General features: G+C 41.6%; 1 protein-coding gene across 3 annotated transcripts in view; it reads right to left on the reverse strand.

The window, feature by feature from the left end:
- LOC111980904 (protein FAM168A) overlaps nt 1-25491 on the reverse strand; it is a 61581-nt gene that overhangs the window by 33269 nt on the left and 2821 nt on the right. For 2 of the 3 annotated variants that reach the window (XM_024011957.2, XM_024011959.2), the window contains exons 2-3: nt 16893-17013; nt 2049-2140 (exon numbers count right to left, since the gene is read on the reverse strand). In XM_024011957.2, coding sequence (XP_023867725.1) covers nt 2049-2140; nt 16893-16963 — 163 coding nt within the window. In that variant the 5' untranslated portion in view covers nt 16964-17013. The remainder of the gene's footprint in view (nt 1-2048; nt 2141-16892; nt 17014-25491) is intronic. The other variant, XM_024011958.2, reaches the window with a different exon arrangement.

Below are 25491 nucleotides of genomic sequence, written 5' to 3' on the forward strand. Positions count from 1 at the left end.
GACTGAACAAGGTTTTCCCCTAGGATTTTGCCTGTGCTTAGCTCCATTCTGTTTATTTTCTATCCTGAAAAACTCCCCAGTCCTTAACGATTACAAGAATACAATATGGAGAGTGGTACTCAGTAATGTGTTCATGTTGGATTTGCCCCAAAACATAACATTTTGTATTACGGACAAAAAAGTGAATGGCTTTGCCACATTTTTTGCAGATTACTTTAGTGCCTTGTTGCAAATAGGATGCATGTTTTGGAATATTTTTATTCTGTACAGGCTTCCCTCTTTTCACTCTGTCAATTAGGTTATTATTGTGGAGTAACTACAATGTTGTTGCTCCATCCTCAGTTCTCCTATTACAACCATTAAAATCTGCAACTATTTTAAAGTCACCATTGGCCTCATGGTAAAATCCCTGAACGGTTTCCTTCCTCTCCGGCAACTGAGTTAGGAAGGATGCCTGTATCTTTGTAGTGACTGGGTGTATTGATACACCATCCAAAGTCTGTTCCAACCATCCAAAAACCATTCCAATAAATAACTTCACCATGCTCAAAGGGATATTCAATGTCTGCTTTTCCCCCGCCCATCTACCAATAGGTGCACTTCTTTGCGAGGAATTGGAAAAACTCCCTGGTCTTTGTGGTTGAATCTGTTTGAAATTCACTGCTCGACTGAGGGACCTTACAGATAATTGTATGTGTGGGGTACAGAGATGGGATAGTCATTCAGAAATTGTGTTAAACACTATTATTGCACACAGAGTGAGTCCATGCAACTTATTATGTGACTTGATAAGCACATTTCTACTCCTGAACTTATTTAGGCATGCAATAACATAGGGGTTGACTCAAGACAGTTCAGCTTTCATTTGTAAACATTTTTAAAAACATAATTCCACTTTGACATTATGGGGTATTGTGTGTAGGCCAGTGATAAAAATTCATTCCATTTTAAATTCAGGCTGTAACGCAACAAAATGTGCCACAACAATACTTGAAAATCAAAGACCAGTGGTGAGTTTGGCGTCGAAATGACAATGCATAAGCAGAAAATAACCATATACCTACTGTAAAATATGGTGGTGGATCTTTGATTTTTAAATATTGTGGTGGCAACACCATGTTATGGGTATGCTTGTCACCGGAAGGGACTGGGGAGTTTGTCAGGATCAAAAATATGAGGCGCTAAGCCCAGGTAAAAGGCGCTAAGCCCAGGTAAAATGTTGGGGGGAAAACCTGTCATAGTCTTCTGAAAACCTAACCATGGGATACAGTTTTATTATTCAGTGGGACAATTATACACGCTTTCCAAGAGGTATTGAGTGCTCCTTAATGGTCCAGTCTCAGCCCTGACTTAAACCCTGCTTGAAAATCAGAGACAAGGCTTGAACATTGCTGTCCGTCAATGATCCCCAAACAAATTTACTGAGGATCTATTTTGCCATAAGTGTTGTGCAAGATTAGTAGCATCTTATTCAAAATTATTCACATCTGTAATGGCTGTCAAAGGGGCTTGGAGACATGCAATCAATACTGGTCTATTTTTTTGTTACTGTTATTATTTGCAAGATTTTCTACAATTTGCCTTTCACTTTGAAAATGTGGAGTAGGTTGTGTAGATCTGAAGGGAAAAAATCTAAATGTATTCCCTATTTAGATGTCATTTTAAGGCAGCTAAATGTGAAGACTATGCAAAGGGTATGTAGACTTTCATTAGCGACTGTGTCTAGACAGTGAGTTTAATCCCTGACAAAGCATTATTGTTTTTATAGATGCAACGGAAAGCCAATGTGTTCCATTGAGCCCATTTCAGCCACTACTGGAGTGTGTTTGAGAGGTCATTACAAACGTTTCCGCTGTCGTTACATTAACGAAAAGAAAAAAAACGAATGGCACAAGCAAGAGTGGGTAGGTGTAAAAAGACACAAGGATTTTGCACCCATTAAACACAAGAAATAGGTGGGCGGGGCATGCCCATTCCTACACACATGCATACACACAGTATTAGTATGGCATTGATGCTGTTATTGCTGATGTTGTTTTGGCACTCACCTGCGTATGCTATGTTCTTAGGGTTGCCGTACGGTGTCCCGGGCTGGACAGGACTGTACACAGGATTCATGTTGGAAGACAGTCTACCCTTACTGCAAGGAGAACAGACAGAGAGAGAGACCGAGAGACAGAGCGAGATATAAACATATGGTGAGAAGAAAGTCATGGCATTCAATAATTATTCACTGAGAATATGCATAAACTCAGAGGTGTTCCATAGCCAGCTTAAAGACATCTGAAAAACGAAAAGGTACTCCACAAAAACTACCGTTAAACTCACAATATTGTAGCAGGTCTGATTTTGAAAGTAGTTTTTTCGATGTTCGTGAGAAGGCAGCAATTTATTTCCGCAGGATAAAAGTAAATCAGGTAGAAAATGTGAAAGCATACAATACAATTGTTGCTAAATAAAAATGAGTAAAATACAAATATTTCTGTATTCTGAGTATTATGGTATTTCTGACTTGTTTTGAACATCTTCAACAGTCACGTAAGAAGACACAACCACAAACGTGACTGACATACTAGGACATTCTTCAACCTGAGCTCATTTGTTTGCAACACTTTTCTCCACCTCTTTCTCAACCTGTTTCCACCAACCATCTCTTTCACACGCATGCAAGAACTGAACCACACGCACACACATACTCTGTCTCTCTTGACAGACATTCATATTTAGCTCGTTCAAGATTTCCAAGAAGGTTCGCGAGGCTACTCGTTCTCTCTCTCACACAAGTTTGCAGACGACACAACAGTTGCAGGCTTGATTACCAACAATGACGAGAGCCTATAGGGAGGAGGTGTGTAGTGTCAGGAAAAAACCTCTCGCTCAACAAAGGAGATGATCGTGGACTTCAGGAAACAGCAGAGGGAGCACCCCCCTATCCACATTGACGGGACAGAGTGGAGAAGGTGGAAAGTTTTAAGTTCCTCGGCATACACATCACGGACAAACTGAAATGGTCCACCCACACAGATAGCGTGGTGAAGAAGGCGCAACAGCGCCTCTTCAACCTCAGGAGGCTGAAGAAATTTGGCTTGTCACCTAAATCCCACAAACTTTTACAGATGCACAAATCGAGAGCATCCAGTCGAGCTGTATCACCGCCTGGTACGGCAACTGCACCACCCTCAACCGTAAGGCTCTCCAGAGGGTGGTGCGGTCTGCACAACGCATCACCTGGGACAAACTACCTGCCCTCCAGAACACCTACAACACCCGATGTCACAGCAAGAACATAAAGATAATCAAGGACAACAACCACCCGAGCCACTGCCTGTTCACCCCGCTATCATCCAGAAGGCGAGGTCAGTACAGGTGCATCAAAGCAGGGACCGAGAGACTGAAAAACAGCTTCTATCTCAAGGCCAACAGAATGTTAAACAGCCATCACTAACAGAGAGGCTGCTGCCAACATACAGACCCAAATCACTGGCCACTTTAATAAATGAGTTTAATAAAAGGTATAATGTTTACATATCCTACATTACTCATCTCATATGTATATACTGTATTTCATTGCATCTTGCCTATGCTGCACGGCCATCGCTCATCCATATATTTATATGTACATATTCTTATTCCATCCCTTTACAATTGTGTGTATATGGTAGTTGTTGTGAATTTGTTAGATTACTTGTTAGATATTACTGTACTGTTGAAACTAGAAGCACCAACATTTCGCTACACTCGCATTAACATCTGCTAACCATGTGTATGTGACAAAAAACATTTGATTTGACACACACACTTCTCTCTTCGTTCTAGGAGGCAGTTAGCCTAGTGGTTAAGACCATTGGGCCAGTAACCGAAAGGAAGGTTTCTGGTTTGAATCCCTGAGCTGACTAAGTGAAAAATCTGTCGATGTACCCTTGAGCAAGAGTGTCTGGTTATTGACAAAAATGTATAATGTCCTGTTTGTAACCCAAGCAGCCAGGAGCCTATCCCCAGTCTAGAGGCCATCCCAGGAACAAAAGGACCTCCCTCACATTAGAGAGCTCTCTTCCAGTGTGTGTGTGTGTGGAATTGAATCAAAGTTGTAAACAGTACAGTGAAATGCTTACTTACAGGCTTTTCCTCAACAATGCAATAATAAGTCAGATTTTAAAAAATACACGAGAATATGTGTGCACACTTGATGAGTGAGAGACAATGCCTTCCTCAAGGGATCCATGTGACCTTTCACATGGACCCTGTCACCCTTCCACTCACAGAATGGTTGTATTCATTAGTGAAAACCGTAGCAAAACGTTCAGATATGTAAAATGATTACAAGCGTTTCTTATTGGAATAGTTCAGGTAGTCCCTTCCGGTTTTGGCCCATTTGCTTCCTTTTCGTTCTTATTGAATATGAACCAAAACTGGCATCATACGTAGATTGTGTTCATTGGGGTATTTAAGGTTTTAAAACGTTTTGCAACAGACAGCAAAAATGAGGTAGGCCCGTGTTTCCATTTTGCCAAATGAACAATAACACAACCCTGGTTTCCTCATCAGCTGTGTGACCATTTTTTTGAAAAGTCAAAACACAGATCAGACACCTATGCATACCCCACAAGACATGCCACTAGAGTAGAGGTCGACCGATGGCCGATTAATTAGGGCCGATTTCAAGTTTTCATAACAAATCGGTAATCGGCATTTTTGGACGCCGATTACATTGCACTCCACGAGGACACTGCGTGGCAGGCTGACCACCTGTTACGCGAGTGCAGCAAGGAGCCAAGGTAAGTTGCTAGCTAGCATTAAACTTATCTTATAAAAAAACAATCAATCTTAACATAATCACTAGTTAACTACACATGGTTGATGATATTGCTAGTTTAACTAGCTTGACCTGTGTTGCAAATAATCAATGCGGTGACTGTTAATTTATCATCGAATCACAGCCTACTTCGCAAAACGGGGGATTTAACAAGCGCATTTGCGAAAAAAAAAAAAATCACTGTTGCACCAATGTACCTAACCATAAACATCAATGCCTTTCTTAAAATCAATACACAACTATATGTTTTAAACCTGCATATTTAGTTAAAAGAAATTCATGTTAGCAGGCAATATTAACTAGGGAAATTGTGTCACTTCTCTTGTGTTCTGTGCAAGCAGAGTCTGGGTGTATGCAGCAGTTTGGGCCGCCTGGCTCGTTGCGAACTGTGTGAAGATAATTTCTTCCTAACAAAGACCGTAATTAACTTGCCAGAATTTTACATAATTATGACATAACATTGAAGGTTGTGCAATGTAACAGCAATATTTGGACTTATGGATGCCACCCGTTCGATTAAATACGGAACGGTTTCGTATTTCACTGAAATTATAGTTTCCGGATTTGACCATATTAATGACCGAAGGCTCGTATTTCTGTGTGTTTATATATTATAATTAAGTCTATGATTTGATATTTGATAGAGCAGTCTGACTGAGCGGTGGTAGGCAGCAGCACGCTCGTAAGCATTCATTCAAACAGCACTTTCCTGCGTTTGCCAGCAGCTCCTCGCAATGCTTGAAGCACAGCACTGTTTATGACTTCAAGCCTATCAACTCCCGAGATTAGGCTGGCAATACTATAGTGCCTATAAAAACATCCAATAGTCAAAGGTATATGAAATACAAATGGTATAGAGAGAAATAGTCCTATAATTACAACCTAAAACGTCTTACCTGGGAATATTGAAGACTCATGTTAAAAGGAACCACCAGCTTTCATATGTTCTCATGTTCTGAGCAAGGAACTTAAACGTTAGCTTTTTTACATGGCACATATTGCACTTTTACTTTCTTCTCCAACACTGTTTTTGCATTATTTAAAACAAATTGAACATGTTTCATTATTTATTTGAGACTAAATAGATTTTTATTTATCTATTATATTAAGATAAAATAAGTGTTAATTCAGTATTGTTGTAGTTGTCATTATTACACATATACATATAATAAATAAATAAATAAATAAATAAATAAATAAATAAATAAATAAATATCGGCCGATTAATCGGTATCGGATTTTTTGGTCCTCCAATAATCGGTATTGAAAAATCATAAAATCGGTCGACCTCTACACCAGAGGTCTCTTCACAGTCACCAAGTACAGAACAGACTATGGGAGGTGCACAGTCCTACATAGAGCCATGATTACATGGAACTCTATTCCACATCAAGTAACTCATGCAAGCAGTAAAATATGATTTAAAAAACAGATACAAATACACCTTATGGAACAGCGGGGACTGTGAAGAGAATGGCACAGACACATGCACACACACATTTATTGGCATCCCCCCCATAGGACATTATGTCACACCGATGGACAATACACAAAAGGCAGTCAGAGTTTAAAGGTTAAAACATAATTAATTACACTTTCAGAAGTTTCTGACCACTGTAAAATGCAACTTCTAAACATCAGCAATGGGTCCTCGTTAAAGGATTTAAAGCGTACTCATTCGAATTGAAGGGCCTCAAAAGAGTCCTGTATTGTTATTTTTCACCACTATCTCCCAGAGTCAGCAGTGGGTAATTTGCATGCCCGGTGCCTTCCTTGGATGTGGTAGCTCCCTCCCGGAATCTAACTCTGATTCCGTTACCCGTGTTCACCATGGCATGCACATAAAGTTGATAGGGCTGCTCCAAATGGAGTGTGCTAATATGGCTGACCGGTGGCTTCAAAGCCTCTCAATGGCCAAAACATAGCATCAGTAATCCAGGGTTTATTTACATCCTTGGTTCAGACCACGTGCTCCACTCATGTCTTCTGTACCTCCTCATTGGAAGAGAACCCTCCCCATGCAAAGGTGCCCAAATGCTGGCTCATTGTTTAATCACATAATTCTGTCACACCATGTGGACATTGATTTTGGGGACAAAATGTAATCAAATCAGAACTATTTGGAAATATATTGAATAGATTTGGGGACCACTGTTTCTTGAAAAATGCTTATGTGTCATAAGTACAAGAGTGGGTGAAGGGAATTGTATTCATGTTTTCACTAATTAACTTAAATTCAAGGTTCCACAACCTTACCTGGGACAGTCACACCACTGCTGTGGGATTATTTCAGATACTCTTTAAAGGGTAGGGTTTCAGATGTTTTTGGGAAGATGGGCAGGGACTCTGCTGTCCTAGCTTGAGGGGGAAGCTGTTTCCACCATTGGGGTGCCAGGACAGAGAAGAGCTTTGACTGGGCTGAGCGGGATCTGCCCTCCCGTAGAGGTGGGAGGGCCAAGAGACCTGAGGTGGCAGAACGGAGTACTCGGGTTTGGAGTGTAGAGTTTGAGCATAGCCTGAAGGTAGGGAGGGGTAGTTCCTCTTGTTGATTCGTAGGCAAGTACCATGGTCTTATAGTGGATGTGAGCTTCAACTGGAGGCCAGTGGAGTGTGCGGAGGAACAAGGTGACATGGGAGAACATGGGAAGGCTGAACACCAGGCGGGCTGCGGCGTTCAGGATAAGTTTCAGGGGTTTGATGGCACAAGCAAGGAGCCAAGCCAACAGCCAGTTGCAGTAGGCCAGACTGGAGATGACAAGTGTCTGGATTAAGACCTGCGCCGCTTCCTGTGTGAGGTAGGGTCGTACTCTACGGATGTTGTAGAGCATGAACCTGCAGGAGCGCGAGTCACTGCTTTGATGTTTGTTTAGCAGAGAATGACAGGCTGTTGCCTGACGTCACGCCAAGGTTCATTGCACTGTGGAGTTGTCAACCGTGATGGAGAGTATTTCCCTGATGCCAATTAAATTACTAGTTTTGCAAAAGGGTTGTAAAGATATGCATTCCAGATACAAAGGCAAGAAGTTGGGCAAATGTATTAATGCATTTTGATCATTGTTGATACTTTTGACCTCAGTTCCAAAAAATGCTTATATGCAATTGAGAAAAATGTAATAGCCAAGAAACCGCTGCAGAGACAGAGAGAGATAGTGCTAAAAGAAAAGACGAGCAAAAGGAATGGACAGATAACAGAGGAGTGAAGAGATGGATGGGTTGTGTGTGTGTGTGTGTGCATGCATGCGCTGGTGGAGTTTAAGAGTAATAAAGAAATCAATAAGACAAACAATGTATAATAAAAAAGAAAGTCAAATACAAAAAGATGACTGACAAACAGAATAAAAAGACATGATCACATGATGGCCAGACAGTGGAGGAAGAGAGGTGACAGACAGATGAGATAATGGGATGTTGAAAAAGACAGATTAGATGAGATGGAATGCTGGATTGATGCATGGACAAGGTGAGGAGAAAAGGTTGATGAACTGAAGGAGGGGTATATTAAAGAGTGAATATTTACAACTGGTTAGGGAAAGTCCAGGACAGCAGACAAACAGGTGATAAACCAGACATATACACTCAGGTCCAAAATTATTGGCACCCTTGACAAAGATTAACAAAGAATGTACAATACAGTTGAAGTCGGAGGTTTACATACACCTTAGCCAAATACATTTAAATTCAGTTTCATATTTTCCTGACATTTAATCCTAGTTAAAATTCCCTGTCTTAGGTCAGTTAGGATCACCACTTTATTTTAAGAATGTGAAAAATAATAGAATAATAGTAGAGAATCATTTGTTTCAGCTTTTATTTCTTTCATCACATTCCCAGTGGGTCAGAAGTTTACATACACTCAATTAGTATTTGGTAAAATTGACTTTAAATTGTTTAACTTGGGTCAAACGTTTTGGGTAGCCTTCCACAAGCTTCCCACAATAAGTTGGGTGAATTTCGGGCAATTCCTCCTGACAGAGCTGGTGTAACTGAGTCAGGTTGGTAGGCATCCTTGCTCGCACACGTTTTTTCAGTTCTGCCTACAAATTTTCAATAGGATTGAGGTCAGGGCTTTGTGATGGCCAATACAATACCATGACTTTGTTGTCCTTAAGCCATTTTGCCACAACTTTGGAAGTATGCTTGGGGTCATTGTCCATTTGGAAGACCCATTTGCGACCAAGCTTTAACTTCCTGACTGATGTCTTGAGATGTTGCTTCAATATATCCATATCATTTTCCTCCCTCATGATGCCATCTATTTTGTGAAATGCACCAATCCCTCCTGCAGCAAAGCACCCCCACAACATGATGCTGCCACCCCCGTGCTTCACGGTTGGGATGGTGTTCTTCGGCTTGCAAGCCTCCCCCTTTGTCCTCCAAACATAACGATGGTCATTATGGCCAAACGGTTCTATTTTTGTTTCATCAGACATTTCTCCAACAAGTACAATCTATGTCCCCATGTGCAGTTGCAAACCATAGTCTGGCTTTTTTATGGCGATTTTTGGAGCAGTGGCGTCTTCCTTGCTGAGCGGCCTTTCAGGTTATGTCGATATAGGACTTGTTTTACTGTGGATATAGATACTTTTGTACCAGTTTCCTCCAGCATCTTAACAATGTCCTTTGCTATAGTTCTGGGATTGATTTGCACTTTTCGCACCACAGTACGTTCATCTCTAGGAAACAGAACGCGCCTCCTTCCTAAGCGGTATGACGGCTGCGTAGTCTCATGGTGTCAACTTAGTGTATGTAAACTTCTGACCCACTGGAATTGTGATACAGTGAATTATATGTGAAATAATCTGTCTGTAAACAATTGTTGGAAAAATGACTTGTGTCATGCACAAAGTAGATGTCCTAACCAACTTGCCAAAACAAACTTCAGTTAACAAGAAATTTGTGGAGTGGTTGAAAAACGAGTTAACGACTCCAACCTAAGTGTATGTAAACTTCCGACTTCAACTGTATATATATTACATATACTGACCTATATTGTATGCTCAAAAAAATTGGGAAATATTTTGAACTAAATACAATTGTTCAGAGAGATTTTCGCAAGACACCTTGCGAGGATAACGACACTGAGCCTTTTTCTCAAATGTTTTATGAGCATGGACACACAGAGTGATCTTAGACCATTGGTTCATAAAGAATCAGTCCAGATCCTTGAAATCCTTCCTTTGCGCTAATGGCCTGCCCTCTTCAATTTTCAATAGTTGACTTTAAGAATGGCCCCAGGACCAGTGGAAGGAAAATAGCACCAGAACACCAAAGATCCATGACCAAATTTTACAGAAGGTATGGGGTTCTTTTCTGCATATGCATCTTTCTTTAGACACAAAACCCACCACTGATGTGCGTGGCCAAAGAGCTCTATTTCCATGTCATCTGACCATAGAACCAGTTCCAATCAAAGTGCCAAGGCCGTTTAGCAAATTCCAGGCATTTACATTTGTTGGATGACATGTACAGTCGTGGCCAAAAGTTTTGTGAATGACACAAATATTAATTTCCACAAAGTTTGCTGCTTCAGTGTCTTTAGATATTTTTGTCAGATGTTACTATGGAATACTGAAGTATAATTACAAGCATTTCATAAGTGTCAAATGCTTTTATTGACAATTACATGATGATTCAAAGAATCAATATTAGCAGTGTTAACCCTTCTTTTTCAAGACGTCTGCAATCCGCCCTGGCATGCTGTCAATTAACTTCTGGGCCACATCGTGACTGATGGCAGCCCATTCTTGCATAATCAATGCTTGGAGTTGTCAGAATTTGTGGGGTTTTGTTTGTCCACACACCTCTTGAGGATTGACCACAAGTTCTCAATGGGATTAAGGTCTGGGGAGTTTCCTGGCCATGGACCCAAAATATCTGGTTTTTTTCCCCGAGCCACTTAGTTATCACTTTTGCCTTATGGCAACGTGCTCCATCATGCTGGAAAAGGCATTGTTTGTCACCAAACTGTTCCTGGATGGTTGGGAGAAGTTGCTCTCGGAGGATGTGTTGGTACCATTCTTTATTCATGGCTGTGTTCTTAGGCAAAATTGTGAGTGAGCCCACTCCCTTGGCTGAACAGCAACCCCACACATGAATGGTCTCAGGATGCTTTACTGTTGGCATGACACGACACAGGACTGATGGTAGCGCTCACCTTGACAAGCTTTTTTCCGGATGCCCCAAACAATCTGAAAGGGGATTCATCAGAGAAAATGACTTTACCCCAGTCCTCAGCAGTCCAATCCCTGTACCTTTTGCAGAATATCAGTCTGTCCCTGATGTTTTTCCTCTTTGCTGCCCTTCTTGACACCAGGCCATCCACCAAGTCTTTGCCTCACTGTGCGTGCAGATGCACTCACACCTGCCTGCTGCCATTCCTGAGCAAGCTCTGTACTGGTGGTGCCCCGATCCCGCAGCTGAATCAACTTTAGGAGATGGTCTTGGCGCTTGCTGGACTTTCTTGGGTACCCTGAAGCCTTCTTCACAACAATTGAGCCGCTCTCCTTGAAGCTCCGATAAATGGTTGATTTAGGTGCAATCTTACTGGCAGCAATATCCTTGCCTGTGAAGCCCTTTTTGTGCAAAGGAATGATGACGGCACATGTTTCCTTGCAGGTAACAATGTTTGACAGAGGAAGAACAATGATTCCAAGCACCACCCTCCTTTTGAAGCTTCCAGTCTGTTATTCGAACTCAATCAGCATGACAGAGTGACCTCCAACCTTGTCCTCGTCAACACTCACACCTGTGTTAACGAGAGAATCACTGACATGATGTCTGCTGGTCCTTTTGTGGCAGGGCTGAAATGCAGTGGAAATGTTTTTGGGGGATTCAGTTAATTTGCATGGCAAAGAGGGACTATGAAATTAATTGCAAATCTTCTGATCACTCTTCATAACATTCTGGAGTATATGAAAATTCCTATCATACAAGCTGAGGCAGCTGACTTTGTGAAAATTAATGTGTGTCATTCTCAACTTTTGGCCACGACTGTAAATAGAGATCTTTAGCCACGCACATCAGTGGTGGGTTTGGCATTGAAAGAAAGATACATGCAACCTACAAAGTTAATACAATATACAGGGAATTCGGAAAGTATTCAGACCCCTTGACTTTTCCCACATTTTGTTACATTACAGCCTTATTCAAAAATTTATGAAATAAAAAAAATCCTCATCTATACACAATACCAAAGCGAAAACAGGTTTAGAAATTTTTGCAAATGTATTACAATAAAAAAACAGAAATACCTTATTTACATAAGTATTCAGACCCTTTGCTATAATACACAAAATTGAGCTCAGTTGCATCCTGTTTCCATTGACCATCCTTGTGGTAAATTCAATTGATTAGTCATGATTTGGAAATGTACACACCTGTCTATATAAGGTCCCGCAGTTCACAGTGCATGTCAGAACAAAAACTAAGCCATGTTGAAGGAATTGTACGTAGAGCTCCGAGAGAGGATTGTGTCGAGGCACAGATCTGGGGAAGGGTACCAAAAAATGTCTGCAGCATTGACGGTCCCCAAGAACACAGTGGCCTCCATCATTCTTAAATGGAAGAAGTTTGGAACCACCAAGACTCTTCCTAGAGCTGGCCGCCCTGCCAAACTGAGCAATCGGGGGAGAAACCTATGGTCACTCTCACAGAGCTCCAGAGTTCCTCTGTGGAGATGGGAAAACCTTCCAGAAGGACAACCATCTCTGCAGCCTTCCACTAGTCAGGCATTTATGGTAGAGTGTCCACACGGAAGCCACTCCTCAGTAAAAGGCGCATGAAAGCCTGCTTGGAGTTTGCCAAAAGGCACCTAAAGACTCTCAGACCATGAGAAACAAAGGCCTGAATACCAAGCGTCACGTCTAGAGGAAACCTGGCACCATCCCTACGGTGAAGCATGGGGGTGGCAGCATCATGCTGTGAGGATGTTTTCAACGGCAGGGACGGGGAGACTAGTCAGGATTGAGGGAAAGATGAACAGAGCAAAGTACAGAGAGTTCCTTGATGAAAACCTGCTCCAGAGCACTCAGGAAATCAGACTGAGCGAAGGTTCACCTTCCAACAGGACAACAACCCTAAGCACACAGCCAAGACAATGCAGGAGTGGATGCGGGACAAGTCTCTGAATGTCCTTGAGTGGCCCAGAGAGCACGGACTTGAACCCGATTGAACATTTCTGGAGAAACTTGAAAATAGCTGTGAAGCGACGCTCCCCATCCAACCTGACAGACCTTGAGGATCTGCAGAGAAAGGGAGAAACTCCGCAAATACAGGTGTTTGTAGCGTCATACCCAAGAAAACTCTAGGCTGTAATCGCTGCAAAAGGTGCTTCAACAAAGTACTGAGTAAAGGGTCTGAATACTTATGTAAATGTTATATTTCAGTTAAAAAAATGTATATACATTTGCAAAAATGTCTAAAAACTTGGTTTTGCTTTCTCATTATGGGGTATTGTGTGTAGATTGATGAGAGAGAAAAAACAATTTAATCAAATTTAGAATAAGGCTGTAAGGTAACAAAACGTTGAACAAGTCAAGGGGTCTGAATACTTTCCGAATGCACTGTAGCTCTGAATTTGTATAATTTATTTTATACAGTCTTATTTGTTCATCTTTATCAAGGGTGCCAATCATTTTGGACCTGACTGTATCCTATATTGGCCATATACTACACATATATGGGCTATACATTACATTGACCATATATCACAAATATATTGGCCATATACAACAAATATACTGTATTTGCCATATTCTACAAATATATTGGTTATATGTTGCACATATACAGTGTACTACACATATAAATCATGCATATTATATAATGTACATATATTACCTAGCTTGAAACGTACAATGATTCCCAGGTACAGCACTGCAGGGCTTCCAAGCTGCTACCCACTCACTGCAGTAAGGCCGGCACCTACCTCAGCCTTCCCAAAATAAACTGGTGGGTTCTTGCTGAGAAAAACAGGCTGCTCTGCTACACACAAAAAGCATCAAGACTGTGGGCTCAGAGGATTCATATGACAGCAAAGTGCCAGCGAATGGCTGTCCAAATATACACACACAAAATAGCACGGAGACGCTTGAAATCCCTTGTATGTTTTTTCATACTTGTGTTTTCACTCAAAACACATGTATGTAGGGTGTCCAGTCAAAAATGCATATATTGACCAATGGGTCCGAAGCAAAGTTTTTGTATATATATACACAGTATCAGTCAAAAGTTTGGACAGACCCACTCATTCCAGGGTTTTACTTTATTTTTACATTGTAGAATAATAGTGAATACATCAAAACTATGAAATAACACATATGGAATCATGTAGTTACCAAAAAAGTGTTAAACAAATTATTCAAGTAGCCATCCTTTGCCTTGATGACAGCGTTGCACATTCTTGGCATTCTCTCAACCAGCTTCATGAGGAAGTCACCTGGAATGCATTTCAATTAACAGGTGTGCCTTGTTAAAAGTTCATTTGTGGAATTGCTTTCCTTCTTAATGCGTTTTAGCCAATCAGTTGTGTTGTGAAAAGGTAGGGTTGGTATACAGAAGATAGCCCTATTTGGTAAAAGAAGTCCATATTATGGCAAGAACACCTCAAATAAGCAAAGAGAAACGACAGTCCATCATTATCTTAAGACATGAAGGTCAGTCAATTCAAGAACTTTGAAAATGTCTTCAAGTGCAGATGCAAAAACTCTCATGAGGACCACCACAGGAAAGGAAGACCCAGAGTTACCTCTGCTGCAGAGGATAAGTTCATTAGAGTTAACTGCACCTCAGATTGCAGCCCAAATAAATGCTTCAGAGTTCAAGTAACAGACACATCTCAACATCAACTGTTCAGAGGAGACTGCGTGAATCAGGCCTTCATGGTCAAATTGCTGCAAGGAAACCACTCCTAAAAGGACACCAATAAGAAGAAGAGACTTGTTTGAGCCAAGAAACATAAGCAATGGACATTAGATCATTGGAAATCTGTCCTTTGGTCTGACGAGTCCAAATTTTAGATTTTTGGTTCTGACCGCTGTGTCTTTGTGAGACACAGAGTAGGTAAACGGATGATCTCCACATGTGTGGTTTCCACCGTGAAGCATGGAGGAGAAGGTGTGATGATGTGGGGGTGCTTTGCTGGTGGCACTGTCAGTGATTTATTTCGAATTCAAGGCACACTTAACCAGCATGGCTACCACAGCATTCTGCAGCGATACGCCATCCCATCTGGTTTACGCTTAGTGGGACTATCATTTGTTTTCAACAGGACAATGACCCAACACACCTCCAGGCTGTGTAAGGTCTATTTGACCAAGAAGGAGGGTGATGGAGTGCTGCATCAGCTGGCCTAGCCTCCACAATCACCCGACCTCAACTCAATAGAGATGGTTTGGGATGAGTTGGACCGCAGAGCGAAGGAAATGTAGCCAACAAGTGCTCAGCATATGTGGCAAGTCCTTAAAGACTGTTCGAAAAGCATTCCAGTTGAAGCTGGTTGAGAGAATGCCAAGAGTGTGCAAAGCTGTCATCAAGGCAAAGGGTGGCTACTTTGAAGAATCTAAAATATATTTTGATTTGTTTAACACTTTTGGTTACTACATGATTCCATATGTGTTCATTCATAGTGTTGAAGTCTTCACTATTATTCTGCAATGTAGAAAATAGTAAAAATAAAGAAAACCCCTTGAATTAGTAGGTGTGTCTAAACTTGTGACTGGTACTGAACATAAAACTGTGCATAGAGGTTGGGAAATAAAATAATGTCATAGGAAAAAATGTCAGGACATCCATCATCCACCCAAGCCTGTGACAGAGTAAATGCAGAAAGAAAATGACAATATATTCAGTTAATTCGGTACCAACTCATTTTTGCATATACTGCAGAAGAAAAAAAAGGTGAAATTATATAACACCATTACATGCTGACCAGACCCGGACACGTCGCTTGCACTAGCATTGCAAAATAAATGTACACATACATGTCATTAAATCATTGCACCCATACTGCTCGCGAGCATCTGCGTAGCTAGGCGCTAAAATAGAGCTTGGTTCTATTTGTGATACTCGATGCGCTGAAAGTCCTGCCTTTCCAATCTTGTCATTGGTTTTTAGGAGCATATAACCATGTACCATCTCCTCATTGATTTTTAGGAGCATATACCCATGTGGGTGATTGAAAGATGAACTGAGGTCCACACTCCAGTCGGTTGTGGTAATGCACCTTAAAGTTTGTTGCGAACCGCCATATAAAGTCCAAAGAAGAAGAAGCCTGAAGGAGGAGAGATAACTAGAAACTAACTCAGTTGACCATTTTATCTGTGGATTAATTGTCGGAGTAGAGGACCTTGTGCATTTCAGGTAAAATAACAACCCAATTACATTTACATTTAAGTCATTTAGCAGACGCTCTTATCCAGAGCGACTTACAAATTGGAAAGTTCATACATATTCATCCTGGTCCCCCCGTGGGGAATGAACCCACAACCCTGGCGTTGCAAGCGCCATAATGTTTATATCCCAATGTTTATATCCCAGGACAAATTAGCTAGCAACAGCAAGCTAGCAAGCTAAATTGCCATAAATGTTTAATGCTTTTTGACCTGTCCCCAAATTAATATAATTTGTTCATTGTTTGTTTTAATATTTCAACCTGCTTGTCCTGATCGCGTCTGGTGTGGGTGGACAAAATCAACTTGCAGACGCACACGCGCTGTCTGGTCAGCATGTTACACTGTAATATATACACACTGTAAGGACTTACAATGTGGTCATCCATTTTGCTAATTTTGTTTTCCATCACTTTCAGACAGTCATTTGGTGACATGTTTAGAGGTCAGCAAGGTCAAAGTTCATGAACCTCAACCTCACACCTGTAGCCTATTCAGTGAGGTTAAAAGTTTCAGAACATTGCAGATAGAAATGTAATGGATAGAGCCGGCACGATTCCCTATTCTACACAATCTATTTCTAGCTCAACGTTCTGTAACGTATTTCCGTTCCTGAACAGACTCTGGGCCATTTCATCACATTGGTAGTGGAGGATGGGGGGGTTAAAGCATCGAAGTTGTTCTACACTGACCTCTTCAGGTTCTGAGCACTTTCGGGTTGGTACAAGAAACTGAATTGGTCGGTGGGGTGCCCGCCGGCCATTCTCGGGGCAATGCTAGTGTAGGAGCGGAGGAGGAAATGGCAATGCAAATCTGTGAAAATGAACAAAAGAACCATGATTATAACCGAAGCAGAGAAACTGGGAGAGGTAGCAGTGAGAGGGTATGACTGCAGCATAAGCAGAGAGATGGAAGGAGAAAGAGAGACATTGAGGGGGGAAGGAGAGAGAGGGGAGACCGAAGGGATAAAGAAAGAGCGAGGGAGATAGGTCATGATAATTGAACAGAAGAAGCCAAGGTAGGTCACCTCTAAAGTAGAAGCACAGAGCACACATATAGCAGCATGACAGATGTGCAAATGCAAAAAAAACTGTGGGTGGAAGGAAACCAAACAAAGCAAAGCTATGAAATTGTATTTAATGATCCATGACACTTGAAAGCCATGCCACCAGAGTGTAGCAGTGTACCAATCGTTTATTTAAGCAATAAGACCCGAGGAGGTGTGGTATAAGGCCAATATACCATGACTAAGGGCTGTTTTTAATCACGACACACCGCAGAGTGCCTGGACACAGTCCTTAGCCGTGGTATATTGACCATATACCACAAACACCCAAAGTGCCTTATTGCTATTATAAACTGGTTACCAACGTAATTAGAGCAGTAAAAATAAATGTTTACCCATGGTATATGGTCTGATTTACCACAGCTGTCAGCCAATCAGTATTCAGGGCTCGACCCCACACAGTTTATAATACTGTGTATGCCATACATCTACGTAGATCTGATCCCATCCATGATAATACCTTGATATTTAGCACAGCCAGGTTAGAAGGTCAATGTGATGATTTGCACACTTCTGATAGCCTACCTTCAGAAGAACCTCCCAGAATTCCACATTCCTCACCCTATCACCCAGCACCATCTATTGCCTTTTATCTTCTCATTTTAGTAGCACACACCACTGAGAGCAACACTTTAATAGATATAGAGGAGAGACGACTGGAGTGTGGAACACTATTGCACACCAAGCTCTGGAACTTTGTAGGAGCATTGGGGGAGCGTTGTAGCGTAGCCGTGCATGATTGGAATGCGTTGCAGCCAGGACTACTCCACTCCTGATTGCGGTGGGCTGTCTGTCGCCAGGCCCCATGTATCAAACACAAGAGTGCCTCCAAGAAGGAGATAATTAATTCTTAACTTCTCTCCCCTGACGGCAAACAAGTGTTTACCAGCCATGGGAAGCATGACACAGAGGCTGTTCTAGTTTCGTCAGACGCTGACACTTGGATCAAGGTAAACAAAATGGCAGAGCAAGGGGGAGAGAGTGACTTATGATCGAGTCAAAGCAAACAATGTTTTCCGAGCTCACTCCATCGTTTCTTTTTGTTGAGGTCCAGTGCTGAATCCTCAACTATAAGTGATGAGAAATTAGTAGAATTGTAAAGTACAGATTTGTCTCTTGACATACCTGACTGTACCTATGGAGACAAAGCTATGACTCTACAGGTTAAGAGCCAATAGGCATCCTAGGTAGGGCTGTTGTGGTGAGCGTATTACCGCCACACCGGCGGTCACAAGTCATGAAGGCTGTCAAATTCCACATGACCATTTAGTCACGGTAATTAGGCTTCTCCAAGCTCTAATGCTGCTGCTGGTCATTAGTAGGCTACCAAACATGCTAACTGCCTGGTACTGAGCACTCCATTGTCCCTCTAATCACTCTGACATCAATGCAAATGTAATCGAAAATCGAATCAAACACTCCATGAGAGCCCATGAGCTCATGTTGCGCAACATTTCTATAGGCTATGCAATTGCGGAAGAACAGAGTGATGCCCACTAAAAAAATATGAGGATTCCATCAGCTTTCTATAGGCTAGGCCTACTATATTTATTTCCAAACTTTCCTAATATTAAGCACATTGTTTATAATTATTTACAACAGGAGTGAAGCCTACCTGGCTGGCATGAAAATAAATCACGGGGAAGAGCATCCTCCATTCGCTATTTAAGTGCATAGATGACATGTATTTTTTCCGCTGTCATTGTTTCAATACAAGTACATGATAATGGTCCATTCTAAATCAAAACAAATGTAAAGACAAGATTAAATCAAGAATAGTCTGATGGGTGACAATTCTAGCCGATCACTTTTATATACATTTTATATTGTCACTTGTGAATGATGCCCAGCATAAGAAAAAAATCAGCGTCGTACCCCTCTTGTAGCCGAGCCCAACTAAAGTGGCCAAAAACATATTAAAATTAAGCACATTAATCCACTTTACAAGGGGTGTAGAGCCTAACTGGCATATATAAGCAGCGTGTGAGTTTCAATTTTGGGGAAGATCATTTTCACCATAAAAATGTACCTTTATAATAAAAGCATTACATGCATAATTGCATTTGCGGACACTTTTGATAATGGTGTTTTTTCACTAATGGGACATTCACGCTTATAGCCTACTAACGTGTGCATTGCTGTGCTTATAATGTGAAGAAATAGCCTAATAGCTTATCAACATTTTAAGCTAAACGTTCTGATCTGTTGCATCAGCCGTATTGCATAAAAAAGTTTTTTTGATGCTAGTGGTTGTATTAATTTGGGGTCTATCGCATCTCACAACTGTCCCAGACTATGTTTGGAATATTTATTTCTTGCACAGAATAGGTTGACTTTTGTACTCTGGGGGATAGTAGATTGACATAGGATAGTGCTTTTGCTGTTCGTCAGGTCTACTCATCTTGTTGGCTGACAAAGTAAATTAACATTTCTACCAATATCTTCAATATGCACCTTGGAATTGGATAAGAACACGCACTGTTGCGTCCCTGATATCTCTGACTTGTAGCCTGTGAAACAAAAACAATCATGTGACTAAGAGCCATGTGAGTGAGAGGCTTTGTATTGCGCAGCACACTCAGGGAGAAGGGCACACCGCAGCACTCCGGGCCGCAAAAGGCATGGATTTTTTAGGGTGCGTTATGGCCACAAAGGGGATGCCGCTTTAACATTTTAGGCATTATCAAGTGCTTGTCAAATTGAGAGTGAGAGGCTAATGAAGCGTGTACAGCCTGAACAAAAAACAAAGCAGAGCTCATGCCTTTCATGCAACTTTTTTCAAATCATCATCATTAGTTTTATCATGCAGCCTTACAATGTATTAAAAATCGAAACATATAGCCCAATGTTTGTAGAACAAGTAAAGTTACATGAATAACTCTAAATTAAGCATATAGGAGTACCTATGTCTTTGTTAACCGCTCAACACAGATAGCCCCATGTGCGCACTCCCTCAAATCGTTTGGAGAAAATATTTATATTTTATTCAGCTTTGTTCAATTGTATCCTTCATACTATAAAACAATATAAAATATGCCATGGAATTATAAACAAATCTCATCTGATAAATTAACTAGTGTAGACAACAGCCATTTGGCATAGCCACATCAGGACCTAACATAAGGACAACTCTATGCTAGGGCTGGGCGATATGATGATATATGTAACCGATGTGGAGCGATGGGTAACGATGCTTCGTGGGTGACTGTTGTTGATGTGTGCAGAGGGTCCCTGGTTCGCGCCCGGGTTGAGGGGACGGACGTAAAGTTATACTGTTACATTGATGCTGTTGACCCGGATCACTGGTTGCTGTGGAAAAGGAGGAGGTCGAAAGGGGGGTGAATGTAACCGATGTAAAATGGATAGCTAGGTAGCGGTAGTGCGCGCTAGCAGCCTTTCAGTCGGTGACGTCACTTGCTCTGAGACTTGAAGTAGTGGTTCCCCTTGCTCTGCAAGGGCCGCGGCCTTTGTGGAGCGATGGGTAACGACGCTTCATGGGTGACTGTTGTTGATGTGTGCAGAGGGTCCCTGGTTCGCGCGAGGGACGGTCTAAAGTTATACTGTTACATATATATCGTGTGACGATAGAGCATAATATGAAACGATAGAAAAACGTCTATCGTTTATTTCGTTGTGTCTCAAATCACTCTACGGCAATATTTTTCATCAATTGGACGACGTTTTGCACGTGCCGTGTGGAAGGAAATTTGCAACAGAAACAAATATGGAAGAGTGAACATGACACAGAGCACGGAGACACGGAGCTCGTACCTAAAAGAGGGGCAACTTTGGTTGCATGGACGTGGTATGGGTATGAAAAGTCTGACACGGACCAGAAAACCGCCCACTGCAAAATATGCCGCAGGCCGGTCCCGACAACAGGCTCAAACACCACTAACCTCTTTTACCACCTACGCAAGAATCATGTGAAACAGTACGGAGAGAGTCTATGGATGAGACCCAAACAAGTACAGTCGAGTGCTCAAAACAAACCCCCGACTCAGACGTTGCAAAAGTGTTTTGTCCGCTGCACACCATATGGTAAAGAATCACGAAGATGGAAGGAGATAGCAGCTGCCGTTACAACTTACATCTGCAAAGACATGGCCCCAATTTACAAGGTTGAGAAATGGGGGTTTTGTGAGTTGGTGCTAACAACCGACCCAAGGTACCAAGTGTAAATTGATATGTGACACATATTATTGCCAAAATAACATGCAAAACAGGCAAGCCCCCCCCAATTTTTTAACAAATATTTTAGGGCTATATTTTAAGTGTTTTCTATTTACCCATTTTAGATATTAATATTTTGTTACATGCTTAATTGACCATTTGCACAGGTTCTAAATAAAATAAATAATCAAATATGAGTAAGTACCTTTTTATTTGTTGAGAAGAATTCAAAATGTAATGAGAAGTAGGCCTTTACATGTTGTAATTTTATATAAACTATTTATTCATTGAATTTACAGAAAATGTGCTATATCGTGATATGTATCGTTAACGGGATATGAAATTACCTATATCGGGAAATGAGAGTTTGGCCATATCACCCAGCCCTACTCTATGCTATTATTTTCTTCTGAAATATACATTTTCTTCCTATCATGCGTCTTTAAAGCCGTCTAAAATATATAACGGATATATTGTTAAGGTGTAGGCTACATTACAAGTACAGTTGAAGTCGGAAGTTTAGATAAACTGAATTGAAATGTTTCACAATTCTTGATATTTAATCCTAGTAAAAATTCCCTGTCTTATGTCAGTTAGGATCCCCACTTTATTTTAAGAATGTGAAATGTCAGAATAATAGTAGAGAGAATGATTTATTTCAGCTTTTATTTCTTTCATCACATTCCCAGTGGGTCAGAAGTTTACATACACGCGATTAGTATTTGGTAGCATTGCCATTAAATTTGCCATTGCCATTAAATATGATTGGGGTCATTGTCCATTTGGAAGACCCATTTGCGACCAAGCGTTAACTTCCTGACTGATGTCTTGAGATGTTGCTTCAATATATCCACATCATTTTCCTCCCTCATGATGCCATCTATTTTGTGAAGTGGACCAGCCCCTCCTGCAGCAAAGCACCCCCACAACATGATGCTGCCACCCCCGTGCTTCACGGTTGGGATGGTGTTCTTCAGCTTGCAAGCATCCCCCTTTTTCCTCCAAACATAACGATGGTGATTATGGCCAAACAGTTCTATTTTTGTTTCATCAGACCAGAGGACATTTCTCCAAAAAGTACAATCTTTGTCCACATGTTCAGTTGCAAACCGTAGTCTGGCTTTGTTATGGCGGTTTTGGAGCAGTGGCTTCTTCCTTGCTGAGCAGCCTTTCAAGTTATGTCGATATAGGACTCGTTTTACTGTGGATATAGATACTTTTGTACCCGTTTCCTCCAGCATCTTCACAAGGTCCTTTGCTGTTGTTCTTGGAATCATTTGCACTTTTCGCACCAAAGTACGTTCATCTCTAGGAAACAGAAAGCGTCAGCTGCGTGGTCCCAAGGTGTTTATACTTGCGTACTATTGTTTGTACAGATGAACGTGGTACCTTCAGGCTTTTGGAAATTGCTCCAAAGAATGAACCAGACTTGTGGAAGTCTACAAAAACAATTCTGAGGTCTGGGCTGATTTCTTTTGATTTTCCCATGATGTCAAGCAAAGAGGCACTGAGTTTGAAGGTAGGCCTTGAAATACATCCACAGGTATACCTCCAAAATGACTCAAATTATGTCAATTAGCCTATCAGAAGCTTCTAAAGCCATTACATAATTTTCTGGAATTTTCCAAGCTGTTTAAAGGCAAAGTCAACTTAGTGTATGTAAACTTCTGACCCACTGGAACTGTGATACAGTGAATTATAAGTGAAATAATCTGTCTGTAAACAATTGTAGGAAAAATGACTTGTGTCATGCACAAAGTAGATGTCCTAACCGACTTGCCAAAACTATAGTTTGTTAACAAGAAATTTGTGGAGTGGTTGAAAAACTAGTTTTAATGACTCCAACCTAAGTGTATGTGAACTTCCGACTTCAACTGTATTTATTAGACTTTTTAAAATGGCTTGGAGGCTGTGTGTGGAAGCAAGGAGATGCTAAATGTGTTTATGTTAATTAAATGGTCAATTACCATGAGACCGACCGCTATTTGCTTGACAATCACCAGCCGGCAAAATTTTGTGACCGCCACAGCCCTAATCCTATGGGCATGTTACAGAGTCATTGTAGACACCGACCACACACCCTTTGGCAGCCTCCTCGACAGGGTTCAGAGGTACAACATTCCAAAAGAACAACTCCGACATTCCATCATTCCACAGGAGGAGGCCTACGGAAACAGCAGCGGAGAATTGTGTACACGCATTCCAGCAGATCTCCCCGGTAGACAATAACCCTGTGTCTGTCAGCTGCTCAGCTCTGCATCAAAACACAGCACACAAATGAAGGGAGGGGCTCAAATGAACATGTGGAGGTTAGAGGAAGACAGGAAAGGAGTGAACCCATGACGTCAGCTGTAGAGAGAGGGGCGAGTTTTTTGTGCCTCCTTTACTACAGCAAAACAGAGCAGTTACAGGAACTGCAGGGCTGTGGAGAGAGAGATGGCATCACGATGCATCGGAAATGGCACCCTATTTCCTATATAGTGCACTAGTTAACTAGAGCCCGCATAGAACCCGCCAAGAAATCGCAATTTCTCTCTCTCCTCAATTTTGAGAATAGAAACCATCTCAAGATGGCTCTCCTCCCGGAGAAAATGATTCCTCAGCCAGTCAGCCAAGAGACTTCTCTATTCACTGTGAGCCTGCACGCCTCATAACTTCGAGGTGTGTGTGTGTTTATGCACACTGAGTATACCAAACATTAGGAAAATCTTCCCAATACTGAGTTGCACCCCCCCATCGGGGCATGGACTCAACCCACAGGGATGCTGGCCCATGTTGACTCCAATGCTTCCCACAGTTGTGTCAAGTTGGCTGGATGTCCTTTGAGTGGTGGATTATTCTTGATACACACGGGAAATGGTTAACCGTGAAAAATCAAGCAGCGTTGTAGTTCTTGACACAAACCAGCGCGCCTGGCACCTACTACCATACCCCGTTCAAATGCACTTAAATGCTTATGTCTTACCCATTCACCTTCTGAATGGCACACATACACAATCCACATCGCAAGGCTTAAAAATCCTTCTTTAACTTGTCTCCTCCCCTTCATCTACACTGATTGGAGTGGATTTAACGTGACATCAATAAGAGATCAGTGTCAGCAGTTGATGTTACTCTTCAATAACACAGACCCGAAAGCAAATCAGGGGGAGAAACATAGGAAATATTCTTACAATAGCTTTCACCTGGATTCACCTGGTCAATCTATGTAATGGAAAGAGCAGGTGTTTTTAATGTTTTGTATAGTCAGTGTGTGTGTGTGTGTGTGTGAGTGTGTGTGAGTGTGTGCACTTTGCGTGTATTAGAGAGAGAAAGAGAGAAAGCATGTGTGTGTGTGTGTTGCAAATGCAAGTGTGTTTGCTGCCATGTGTTTGGGTTGTGCACGTTCGACAGTATGCGTGTGAGTGGAGACTTGTTTCAGCGGCCCGGGGCTACCTAAGGTGAGAGAGAGTTCAGATTCCCTCTGACACATCTGTCCCCGAGGACTGAGAAACAAGCCAATTGGCTTCCTACTGCCGGGTCCATTCCTCCTACTGACCTGACCCCTCCCCTTCACTCCGTGATTAAATTTCCCCTAAGTACAGATTAATGATCAGCTCCCCTTCTTCCAATCTTAACTATTAGTGGATAAAACTTCATAGCAACTTTACAGCACTGCGCCTTTCACTACAAACAGCCTAGCCACTGGCCAACAACACATTAATTACAATATACTATGTACGTATCCAGATAAAGGACTTGCAGAAACAACAGTTTTAACATGACATGGTGGAACAGAGTAGGCCTTAGTCATTTTTACATTTTAGTCATTTAGCATATGCTCTTATACATTTTCATACTTTTTTTGTATTGGTCCCCCATGGGAATCAAACCCACAACCCTTGCATGCTCTACCAACTGAGCTACACGAGACATTAAACGATTAGTCATTAAACGATGAGAAATGGTATATCATTAAACAAAGAAATCAGCCATTTAGACACATTAAAACGGGAACAAGTGCCTTTCCACAGATATTGGAGCAGCTCCACATCTCTGTGGTGTGTTTTGTC

The sequence above is a fragment of the Salvelinus sp. IW2-2015 genome, linkage group LG20 (assembly GCF_002910315.2).
Source record: "Salvelinus sp. IW2-2015 linkage group LG20, ASM291031v2, whole genome shotgun sequence".
NCBI classification, from domain to species: domain Eukaryota; kingdom Metazoa; phylum Chordata; class Actinopteri; order Salmoniformes; family Salmonidae; genus Salvelinus; species Salvelinus sp. IW2-2015.